Genomic DNA, 11,934 nt, shown 5'->3' on the forward strand with positions numbered 1-11,934 from the left:
TCACCACTTGTCCATGCTTTGTTAGAGCTTTTTGAGGCAGGCATCATTTTTTATGCTCATTTCTCTTTCTTCAGAGTCTAACTCTTGACATTATAGGAGGTGCTGGGTACCTGTTTGTTGAATGAATGAATGATCGAGCATGTCATTTCGTCTTAGGTATTTTGTGAGCCCTCCAGGCCCGGCCCAGTGTCTTTGCCTCTATCCTTAGCTCAGGTCTCCCTCCAGTGTCCAGGGCTGGCTGCTGCCTAGAGCCCTGCCATCCAGGCACCACCTTCACTGTCCCTTACCTCCGCCCTGGGGCCAAAGGAGCGCTGGAGACGGCCCCGCCCACAGCCGGGGTTGGAGGGCTGAGGCAACGCCCACCTGGCCGGGCTGCCTGGGATTGGTGCGGTCGCCGCCAGAAGGAGGGGACAGCGCCGGGCTGCCGACGATCTCCGGGCCAGAAAGCCCAGCTGGGTGGCTCGCGAGAGGCTCACGGCGCTGCCAGGAGGTGGTGAGTGCGCGGCGGCCGGGCGGCCGGGACAGTAGGGAGCGGAGGACGCAGAGGCCCGGGACGCGCCCTCTGGGCGCTGTCCACCCCCGCCCCCCCCTCTATTTCCCCGAGCGCCGTGTCCCACCCCGGAGGCCGAGGAGGTCGTCAGTCCCATCCTGTCTTCCAGACCCGGAGGACCAAGACTCCCGGACGACGAGGAACCGCCCAACATGGCATCGGAGGTGAGTGGGACCTCGGGGACGCCGGTCCTCCAAACGAGGGGGAGGGGCGCCCTGGGGGCCAGCGGGGGCCTAGACCTGAGCACGCGATCTCCCCGAGCCAGACCTGCCTCCCGCCGCCCTCCTGGTAATTATCCTCGCTGGCTCCAGGCGGTGGGTACCCACTGGCCCACCTGCCAGAGCCCTGAAGAAAACTTTGCTTCGACTTCCCGGTGTCCCCATCACCGTCTGCTCTTACCCCCTTCCCTACCTCTCCCCAGGCGGTCTGTGTGGCAAACTCACCAACCCACACTACTGGGGAAGGTGGCCCTGACCTGACCCCCCCCCCCCCCGCCGCGACCTGATAGTCCTCTAGGCCCCGGGGAAGGGTGCTGTCCACTCATTCAGCCCCCTCACCTCTTCATTCCTTCCTTCCCCTGTGTCCTCCTGTCAGCCCCATCCTGTGCCCCTCACCTGCACTTTTCCCTGTGTGGCAGAGTCCATATGACTTTTGTGTGTGTTAAGAGCCAGGAGGTAGGGGACTGTGCCCTGTGGCCCCAGTGCCTGGTGGCTTCCTGTCTCACTGGTCTCTCTCCCTCAGAGCCTGGGTTCTCTCCTGACCTCCGAGTGGCAGGAGTCCGAGGCACAGGCTCCTTTCCTTGGGCCTCAGTTGATTTTCCTGGTAGATGGGGATAATAGCTGAATGTCTGCCTCTGTAAGGTACTGGATCATGAGGTCATTGCTTTGACCCCTTCAAGTTAAAGGGGCTGTTTGCTTGATGCCAATGAAGGGAACCCTGGGCTAGGGAAGCAGGAGGTCTGGGTTCCTGTCCCTTCTGGCCCTCATTAGCTGGCAAGTCACTTCCTCTCTGGGACACAGTTTGTTCATCTGAATAAATGGGTTATGACTGCCTGCTCTGCTAGCTTCTGGGCCATGGTGGAGGGCCTGTGGCAGGGCCTGGACTTGGAAGCCAAACAGTCCTGGTTTCTGAAGCAGTCACTCCACCTCCTCAAACCTCTCTTCCTCATTTGTAAAATAGGGGTGACAGTGCCCACCTCATAGGAGGGTGTAATAGCATCTGAAGAAGGCCTAGCACAGGGCCAACCGATTGTAGGTGCTCAATAAGTGGTGGTTAATGACACTAAGAGTGACGACACTGGTATTTCCCAGGTGTGATCTAAATTGGTTATTGCTCTCTCAGCCCAGCCCAACCCAGTGTCCCTGTCCCCTTGCCACAAAGGGATCTTTTCAGCCCAGATGTGCTCTGGCTTATAGCAGTGCCCTCTCCTACCACCTTGCCCCTCCCTCAGTGCCCAGGTGGTGGCACCTCACTCTGACATCCTCCTGGGGTCCTTTTAAACCTACTAGTGGGGTAGGAGCTTGGCTCCAATGTGGAGAGGGCTGCCTTCAGGAGACCAAGGCACCAGGCGACCTCTGCTTGCCCTAGGCCATCCTGTGGTTTGGACTAATTGGTTTTGGCTGCAGCCTTGCTTGTTAAATAGTTGTTATTACTAACAACCTGTGGAGGGAGTCCAGAAGCCTGCTGGGGGAGGTGAGGTCCTAGCTGAAGGGAGCCCTGGCTCCCCATCCTGACTGGCTGGCCCTGGCCCTCTGTTACCAATGGTCAGGACCAGGGCCCCATGTGGCGTTTTGCTGGCGATCAAGGCTTGGTGGGGCAGCAGAGGAGAGAGGGGTGGGTCCAGCTGAAAAGGCTGAGGAGAGGCAGAGGCTGCATCTGGAGGGCAGAGTCAAGTGCCAAGACTGCTGGGCACAGAGAGGTCAGCTCAGAGCCTGGGGCCAGAGCATGGTGGAGGTCCCTGTGGTGCACACGAGAACCGGGAGTGGAGCTAAGGCACACCCTGACCCTGGCAGCCCTTGACCCCTCCCTCAGTAATACCTGGAATTTACTGAGTACCAGGCACTGTGCTGTGTATGCAATTAGCTTAATCTAATTGATGCTCACAACAACGCCATTGGTCAGTACTATTATTATCCCTATTTTATAGGCGGGCAACCATGACGGTAAGAGGTTACATAACATTCCCACAGTCAGCTGGTTAACAGAGGTCTGGGAGACAGAGGAGAACTTACCCTCCCAGTGGCCACTGTAAACTAGCCCCTCCACAGAAAAGATGCCAGTGAAGTAACATGCCCACCTCCACCCAGCACACTTTCCTCCCGTCTTTGGCACACTGGGCGCTCAGACTGCCCCTCCGGTCTCCTGTGCCCCCTCCCCCATCTGTCCCAGGCCCCGACCTTTGCCCTCTTTCAAAACAGTGGTGTCTCTGTCCCATCCCTCTGCCCTTGGCTCTTGAGAAGCAGAGGGTCAGAGACCTCCCAGAAGGCCAATGATAACGGGTGCGTAAGGGGTGCTCTCCTGAGGAGTGGTGGGGGTTGGGACCTTAGGCCCCACCCGATGCTGTGGGAGGGAAATGCAGGTAACCTGAGACTGATGGGGGCCCCTCAGGTGCCTCCCTGCCTGTCCCTGCAGCACAACTTCAGAAAAGCAAAGCCAGCAGAGAGGCCCTGGTGGAATGTGGGGTTTAGAGCACGGGCTCTGACTTCAGGCTGCGGGGCTGCAGTCCTGGCTTTGCCACTCTCACCAAAGGCAAGGGCGAGGGCAGAGCTCAGGGCTGCTCCGGGCCTTGGTTTCCCTCTCTCTGAAGCAGGATCGTACTGCTACTTCAGAGGGTTGCTGTCTGTGCACGCCAAGCAATTAGAAGGGCGGCTGGCACACAGTGAGAACGCAGCACGTGTTAGCCAGAGGTATCATCATTACCCCTGGTGCCGCGGAGCAGCGTTCGCACTCTGGATTCTAGTGCCACTTCTCACCTTGGTCAGTGGCAGGAAAGGTCCCAGAAGTTCTGCTGTGGTCTCAGGGTTGCCATGTACCCTGCCACCATCTCCCTGGAGCTGTGCCACATGGTGGGAAAGAACCCTAACTCCAGTATCCAGTCACATTCCCATGTTCACTCCCTGAGTGGGTCTGGGCAAGTTCCTGATGCTCTCTGAGCCTCAGTTTCCTGATCTGTCCAGTGAGAATAACCCTGCCCACTGGGTCCCATGCCATGAGACTTGATAACTCTTCTGGGGGCCCTTTGTGAGAAGCACTGTTCTCAAGGCGGGAGGAGATTAATTGCTTCTGCTCCCCTGGCCAGAGTGGGAAGCTGTGGGGTGGCCGGTTTGTGGGAGCAGTGGACCCCATCATGGAGAAGTTCAACGCGTCCATCGCCTATGACCAGCACCTATGGGAGGTGGACGTGCAGGGCAGCAAGGCCTACAGCCGGGGCCTGGAGAAGGCGGGGCTCCTCACCAAGGCTGAGATGGACCAGATACTCCAGGGCCTGGACAAGGTACTCTCCATGCCCCAAGGCCCACCCGAGGGCCCCTCCCTGTCACCCCAGGCTTTCACCAAATCCCGAAGCATGGCGTCATCCCAAGCCTGTCCTTTCCTCTGTAGTGATTATACGCCTAGAAGTGCCCTTTAACCGTGCATTGTGCTGACTGGCTCTCTTCATCCCTAATGGCCCCTGGTCCCATGGCTCCTGAGCAAAGGTGCACTGGGCCTGAGATGCTCCCCCAGGGGTGGGGGCCACACAGGCCCCTCCTGTGGAGCACGGTCAGCACTCAGCTGCCGACTCCTGCCCTCCTGCCCCTGTGTGGGGCCATCTGCTGCAGGTAGCTGAGGAGTGGGCCCAGGGTACCTTCAAACTAAACCCCAACGACGAGGACATCCATACAGCCAACGAGCGGCGTCTGAAGGTGCGACCCCATCCCCATCCCTCCCCTCTCTGCCTTGCCCTGGGCCACTGTGAGCATCCACACCATCACTGTTCCCTTCATCACTGGGACTTCAACAGGAGGCCTCAGTGGAGATAGCCAAGACTTGGGCAGCACCAGAGGACCCTGGGGCAGGGAGGGTGGGCCACGGGCTGGGGAGGAAACGCACCCTGCCTGAGCTGAGCCCACTGGGCTATGACCCCAACTGCCTGCCTCCCTCTACCCCAGGAGCTTATCGGTGAAACCGCAGGGAAGCTACACACAGGACGAAGCCGGAATGACCAGGTGCTGCCAGCCCCTCCTCCTGCCCCCACCTTCCCAACTTTGTGGACCCCAGGCAGCAGAGTTAGCGCTCAGCAGCTGTCCTGGCCCCGCAGGGAAGCAACACATCTGTGCCCTGAGTGCCACCTCCTCCTCCCCACAGGTAGTCACAGACCTCAGGCTGTGGATGCGACGGAACTGCTCCACACTCTCTGCCCTCCTCTGGGAGCTCATCAGAACCATGGTGGATCGGGCGGAGGCGTGAGTCCCCGGGGACACCAGGTGGCAGAGAGGGGCAAGAGGGTGGCCAGGATCTCCACTCCTGAGACAGGCAGCCTGAATGCCAGACCTAGGTGGCCGGGGTGAAGAGGGTGGGGGAGCCAGGCTCTGGGGTACGGGGGTCCCAGAACTCCTGGACCAAGAGAGGCAGAGCAGCCGGGAGTGGGGCATTTCCTGCAGCACCCCCTCCCCAGCCAGCCTAGCTCAGCAAGCAGGGCAAGTTCATACTTCAGGGCCTCACAGGCAGGAGCTTAGGCACGAGGCTGACACCCTGAGGCTGAAGGAAAGGGGCTGGCTGGCCTAGGGCAGCCAGAGAGTCACTCCTCACCATGCTGGTGCCCTACATCCCCCATCCTCACTGGCATTGCTGACAAAGAGCCGGGGGCTGCCTCCCGCTGGCCTCATCCCAAGCCTCAGCTTCTGTGATGTGACTGCTCAGAAGTCCCTATTTGGTGTCAGAGACAGGGTTGACCCCTCTTCTTCTCCAACTCCCTGTGACCCATTTCACTGACTTCACCACGAGGGGAAAACAAGGGCCCAAGAACTGTCATCCTAGGGAGGTGGTGTTGGTAGAAATAGGGAGGCACTGCTAATGGGTACTGGGTTCCTTTCTTGGGGTGATGAAAATGTTCTAAAGTTGATGTGGTGATGGTTATGCACTAAGTGTATGCTTTAAATGGTTGATTTCTATGTGAATTATATCTCAATAAAGCTGTTTATTAAAAAAAAAACTCAGAACCATCACCCAGAGCCCCTCTGCCTCTGCCCTGCCTACTTAAAGTGCCCCAGCTATTCTGGGCTCCTCCGGAGCTTCTCTCGTGCTCACAGGCTCGGTCCCTCACGGCCCGGTGGTACCTGCTGTGCGCCTCCTCCCCTGCCCTAGCGCTGCTCAGATCTGCTGCCAAGGTACAGAGGTCCAAGCTGAAGGCATAATCTACAACTTGGTCCTACGCTTACCCCCTAGAGGCCCCAGGGCCCTGGCCCAGCCCTTGGATCACACTTTCCCCCTTCCCAGCTCTTCCCTCACACCATGTTTGTTCCCAGGAGGTCACTTGGTCCCTTGTGCAGGCAGATCCTTGGTTGGCCTGCCCTGCTCTCCTCTCGAGGGGCGCAGGCCCGTAGGGTCCCAGTTGTCACAGGCAGGCCTCACCTGAACCTCCTGAGCCCCTCAGGCCCCTGCCCCTACTCTTCCCCCACAGGGAATGGGACGTCCTCTTCCCGGGGTACACACACCTGCAGAGGGCTCAGCCCATCCGCTGGAGCCACTGGATCCTGAGGTGAGGAGGGCGTGACGGAGGAGCTGTGATGGAGGGAAGGAGCTGGGGCTGCCCTGACCCTCCTGCCTCCTGGCTTCCCATAGCCATGCTGTGGCACTGACCAGAGACTCTGAGAGGCTGCTGGAGGTGCAGAAGAGGATCAACGTCCTGCCTCTGGGGAGGTGAGCGGGGCCCCAGTGCTCCAGGGTAGGGCGTAGGGGGCTACTGCCACACAGTGGGCATAGTCTTTGGGGTTCAACAGAACAGGAGGAGCCAGGAAGGACAGAGGGACAGAAAGCCAGGCAATCAGCCTCCCTGTCCAGGGTGGGAGGGGCACCACACATGGCCCCTCAGCTCCAAGATGGGGACAATGAATGTGTCAGAGCCAGGCCAGAGCTCTTCAGGGAGGCTCCAGAGAGCCAGCCAGCTGCTCACAGCCTGCCATTTCCCCCGCATGGGGACAAGTATCTGGCACCCAAGCTGACCAGGCCATAGCCCTGGCGACCAGAGCTTGGCATGGGTGTGCAAGTGTGTGTGTGTGCTGGGGCTGGCCTGCCAAGAGCCCTGATCACTCAGAAGCCCCCATCTCTGCAGCGGGGCCATTGCAGGCAATCCTCTGGGTGTGGACCGGGAGCTGCTCCGAGCAGGTAAGGCGCCCACTCTCAGCACCCGCCAGGTCCCACAGACACATGTAGAGAGGGCGGGGGCCTGGGTGAAATTTCAGCTTATTATCTGTGGACAGTGAGGCTAGAGCAGCAAAGGAAGGCCTGTGGTAGGGCCGCATGGTGCTGGGAAGCTCGGGGCTCCCGCCTGCCTCCTGGGACCTGTACAAGAGACCACCCCCCAACCTCCTGCCCCTCCTACTCCTCCTCTCCCTGAGGGGTCCAGGGGGACATCGCTGGGAAACCTGGTTTGGGGTAGAGAAAGCCCCTCTTCGCCCTCCAGCTCAGCCCTCATGCCTTCCCCTTTCCCCTTGTCCAGAGCTGAACTTTGGGTCCATCACTCTCAACAGCATGGATGCCACCAGTGAGCGAGACTTTGTGGGTGAGTCTGGGAGCCACTCATACTCCAGGGCCAGGCTCTGCACTGTGTGCAACCTTTGTCCCCCAGCTTTGGCTCCTTTCCAGCTTCCTTCCCCTCAACCCCCTGTATGACCCACCTGGAGCTTCTCCAGGCTGGGTGAGGGGCAAGAGAGGCCTGCCTGGTGACCTCCCTTTCCTCCCATAAGCTGAGTTCCTGTTCTGGGCTTCGCTGTGCATGACCCACCTCAGCAGAATGGCTGAGGATCTCATCCTCTACGGCACCAAGGAATTCAACTTTGTGCAGCTCTCAGATGCCTACAGGTAAGGCTGCGCCCTGCCCTACACCCACCAGCTCTGTGCCCACCAGCATGGCTTCCTTCCTCCCCACCCCAACCTGGGGCAGACCCACTCAGCAGACCAGCCCAGGGGCAGGGGAGCCCCTTCAGCTGCAGCATCTCTGTCTCCAGCACCGGAAGCAGCCTGATGCCCCAGAAGAAAAACCCAGACAGCCTGGAGCTGATCCGGAGCAAGGCGGGGCGAGTGTTTGGGCGGGTGAGCAAGGGCACGGAGGTGGGGCAAGGCCTCTGCGCTAACCCGGAAGGTCCTGAGGGAACTTCCAGGAAGGCTCCGAGATCCAGCCTCCTGATCCTCACTCTCCCTGCAGTGTGCTGGGGTCCTGATGACACTCAAGGGGCTTCCAAGCACCTACAACAAGGACTTACAGGTGCGAGTCTAGGGACTGTGGGGGAGGGGCCCGCCGGCACATATACCACATACCAGTTCTCAGGGACCTGGCACATCCAGGCTGGGGTCCCACAGAATTCCCACCTCCCATCCTGTGCACCCAGCCCTCGGCCACCCTGAGAGCTCTCTCCTCTCCCTCTGTATGAGGTGTAGGAGGTGTGAGTGTTCCCGGTGGAAGGCAGTGGGGAGGCCTCAGTGGGGACTGGGCTGCTGGGCGCTTACCTCCTGCCACGTGCCTCCCAGGAGGACAAGGAAGCCGTGTTTGAAGTGTCAGACACCATGAGTGCCGTCCTCCAGGTGGCCACTGGCGTCATCTCTACGCTTCAGGCAAGACACGCCTCTTCTCTGGGCTCCTAAACCCAGGGGTGGGCAAGCCAGGAGGGTGATCTTAAGAGGAAGAAAGTGAGGGTGGTCCAGAGACCCTGAGGCAGGGGGACAGAATCTATGCTCATTCATGCTGTGGGAACAGTGAAAACACCAACTGAAGCTGCCGCAGTAGAATGCCAGTGGGTTAGACCCAAGGGGCCCCATCAACTGGCCCGACCAGATTTCTTTTTAACCATTTATGATGTGAACTTTCAGTAGACGACAGCTGGGTGTATAACGAACCCCTTTGTCCCAACACCCAGCTTCAAAACAGTCAACTTATGGCCATTGTTGGGTTGTCAGCCATCTATACCCATTAAGCCGCCTACTCCTACTCCATTATTTTTACACAAAGCCCCCTCATCATAGCATTGCATTCCTAAATAGTTCAGGATGTGTCTCTAAAGCAGTGGTTCTCAAAGTGTGGTCCCGGGATCAGCAGCATCAGCATCACCTGAGCACTCCCAGGCCCCACTCCAGATCTACGGGAATCAGAGACCCCGGGTTAGGCCACAGTGGTCTGTATTTGCAATAAATCCTCCAAGTGATTCTGATGCATGCTAAAGATAAGGACGCTTTGAAAATGCCAAGGCGACCCCAGTAGCACACCTGATCAGTATCAATAACTATGAAAAGGTGACTGGAGCAGAAAGCGCAAAACAGGGTGGGTAAGAGTGTCTGCCTGAGGCAGGGGACATCGTGGCTGAGGGGTAGGCCTTGGGCTGGCAGCTCCGGGACCACAGGTCCCCAGGATTCACTGCTCGCTTGGCCTGCGCCCCCAGATTCACCGTGAGAACATGGCCCAGGCTCTTAGTCCTGACATGCTGGCCACTGACCTTGCCTACTACCTAGTCCGCAAAGGGGTAAGTGTGGGGCAGCCAGGGTGGAGGGTGGGGGGAGAGTGATGTTCCCCAGGCCGGGGTTGGGGGTGGGCGTGGGGATTGGGGTGGTCAGGGAGGGTGTGGGTGCTCCTCGTGGAACAGAGCCGAGGAAGCCTGCGTCAGCACCGCCCTCTGCCCCGACGTCCCCAGATGCCGTTCCGCCAGGCCCATGAGGCCTCCGGGAAAGCTGTGTTCATGGCGGAGACCAAGGGGGTCGCCCTCAACCAGCTGTCGCTGCAGGAGCTCCAGACCATCAGGTGTGGCCCCCTCTCCTCCTTTGGCCTCCCAGGAGGCAAGCCCCAGCCCCCGAGGCCACGATGGCCCAGCTGCCCCAGCCCACCTCCTCCTTTCCCCCAGCCCCCTGTTCTCGGGCGACGTGAGCCACGTGTGGGACTACGGACACAGCGTGGAGCAGTACACCGCCCTGGGGGGCACCGCGCGCTCCAGCGTCGACTGGCAGATCGGCCAAGTGCGAGCGCTCCTACGGGCACAGCAGGCCTAGAGTCCTCCCCGCCCCGCTCCCAAATAAAGTGGGCCCGAGACGAGGCCCTGCGTGTTTCCCCCCAGCCTGTCTCCCTCAGCGGCGGGCTTTCGGGGATCTGTTAAGCAGGAGGTGGGGGTCATCAAGGAAGGGGAGGAACTGGGCTGGCAGAGCGAGAGTCACGGTAGGGAAGGGAGGAGGGGGCTCTCATCAGAGCCCCTGCCCTGCGCAGGCCCCACCCCTCTGCTGCGGGGCATCCAGTGATATCCATCGTCAGGGGCATCTTGGGAGCCCTGGTGGGACAGGATGGGCTTGGTTAACCCAGTCAGCCCCTGTCCATCCCCCTTCTTTCCAGGCTCCTTCCCAGGCTCCCCTGCTCACATCCTCCCCTTGCTTAATCCACCCTTCCCTGGACCATCAGGCACTATTAGCAGGTGTCCTGTACCCTCAGAGGGGAGCGGTACATTTGGTGGTAAAGTCAGTCACCCGGGTGGCTAGTGTGTGATGCCAGGCACTAGGTGAGCTTCATACACAGGTCAAGGAGACGTTTCCTCTCCCCTGGAGAGTAATGTACAGACAAATTCTCAGGCACTAACCCTGAGGCGAGGGCCACCGATGGGGGTGGTGCAGAGGGGCCTGCCCATGTGCAGTTCAAGGGAGGGACCCTCACACCGAGTCTGCAAAGAGCCTGAGGCCGGGCCTGGCATGGGTTAAGTGTTCAGTAACAGTGAACCCCCAGAGCCAGCAGAGATACAGAGACCTCTTGTACACAAATCTCACCAAAATCCTGATAATAAAACAAATTGCAGACATTTCTTAACGACAAAGATAAACAAACCAAACACAAGGAAGTATGAACAACACCTCCTAAGTGATTAAGACTGTAAACTAAAGAACCAAAACTCCAGCAGCGGGGACACTACACCAAATTCCCAAAAGGGTCAAAGCGATGGGTCACAGGTGGAATCTTCTAGAGTAGTGATTCTCAAAGTGTGGTTCCTGACCACTATCATCATCGTCTTCAAACTTGTTGAAAAGCAAATTTTTAGTCCCCACCAAGACCTACTAAATCAGATTCCCCATGGGGCCCAGCAATCTGTTTTAACAAACCCTTCAGGTGATCCTGATGTGTGCTCAGGATTTGCGAATCACTGATCTTGAGAACCTTGTTACACAAAGTTGCTGCAGACCAGCAACATCTGCCTCAACTGGGTCCTGCCCTGACCTACTGATTCAGAATCTGCATTTTAACAAACTCCCCGGGCATCTCTTGTGCGCATTTAGAGTTAGAAATGCTGATCTATTGATAAACATCGAGGACTTACTGTCTAGCACAGGGTCTACATTAAACATCTTGTAATATCTTGTAACAGTAAAGAATCTGGAAAAATACATATGTATATAACTAAATCACTTTGCTGTACATCTGAAACTAACACAATATTATAAATCAATCCTGCTTCAATAAAAAAGAAAACATAAGTTTAAAAAAAACAGGGGGGTCAAACAGAAACAAAATTGTAGGACTAAAAAAAGAGCGCTGATCCAGAGAATGCCTAAATATCTAGTCTCAGAAATGAAGGGGGGCTGTGGCTGAAGCCCTATGGCATATGATCTGAAACCTCTCCTAGCTTACCTTTAATTGGTATTTTGGGGACATGTTCACTCAGTCAGTTAAGATTATACTCATTAATGCTGTCATCCATCCTACATTTTTCCAAAAGCAGGTCACAAAAGGCTTTTTCAAATAACTTGCTGAAATCCAGATAGCCTCTGTTAGAGCATTCCCTCACCCAGGACTAAAAGGGACCAAGGATGTTATCAAGAGTTTTGATAAAAGTTTTGGATAAAAGATCAGTTTATCAAAAAAGGGAATGAAGTTTAGTTTTATAGAATTTATATTTAGGTGAAACTATATGGGGGTCCCAGTGTCTACCAATTTATTTTCTAAGTGCATATTATCCATTCTTTTTATTCATTCATTCCTTTATTTTCTACAACAGCTTTATTGAGCCATAATTCACATGTCATGAAACACAACCTTTTAAAGTGTTCAGCTTAATGGTTTTTAGTGTGTTCACAGAGTTGTGCGATTATCACCCCAAAAAGAAGCCCATAAGAAACTTTGTACTTCAAGGGAAGTAAAAAAGACATCCACAGAATGGATATTTGTA

The 11,934-nt window shown here is 57.0% G+C and overlaps 1 protein-coding gene across 2 annotated transcripts; it reads left to right on the plus strand.

The window, feature by feature from the left end:
- Positions 1-370: 370 nt before the first annotated feature.
- Positions 371-9,845, plus strand: ASL (argininosuccinate lyase). 2 transcript variants are annotated; one of them, XM_074346002.1, is made up of 17 exons: positions 371-493; positions 660-714; positions 3,933-4,043; positions 4,369-4,452; positions 4,699-4,755; positions 4,895-4,992; positions 6,210-6,287; positions 6,371-6,448; positions 6,861-6,913; positions 7,248-7,310; positions 7,495-7,609; positions 7,756-7,840; positions 7,953-8,012; positions 8,276-8,359; positions 9,181-9,261; positions 9,430-9,536; positions 9,637-9,845. In XM_074346002.1, exons 2-17 carry the CDS (start codon positions 703-705, stop codon positions 9,779-9,781), a joined length of 1,311 nt encoding a protein of 436 aa, XP_074202103.1. In that variant the 5' UTR covers positions 371-493; positions 660-702; the 3' UTR covers positions 9,782-9,845. The 2 variants fall into 2 exon arrangements, with proteins under 2 accessions (XP_074202103.1, XP_074202102.1); XM_074346001.1 differs by having other exon boundaries at positions 373-493; positions 3,849-4,043.
- The last annotated feature ends 2,089 nt before the right edge of the window (positions 9,846-11,934 follow it).

Source organism: Camelus bactrianus, chromosome 18 (assembly GCF_048773025.1).
Source record: "Camelus bactrianus isolate YW-2024 breed Bactrian camel chromosome 18, ASM4877302v1, whole genome shotgun sequence".
Classification (NCBI taxonomy): domain Eukaryota; kingdom Metazoa; phylum Chordata; class Mammalia; order Artiodactyla; family Camelidae; genus Camelus; species Camelus bactrianus.

Excerpts from the sequence above, each read along its gene's own strand:
- ASL (XM_074346001.1), top strand. Across the intron at positions 4,044-4,368 it reads TACTCCAGGGCCTGGACAAG|GTAGCTGAGGAGTGGGCCCA; the intron begins GTACTCTCCATG and ends CATCTGCTGCAG. Across the intron at positions 7,610-7,755 it reads CAGCTCTCAGATGCCTACAG|CACCGGAAGCAGCCTGATGC; the intron begins GTAAGGCTGCGC and ends CTCTGTCTCCAG.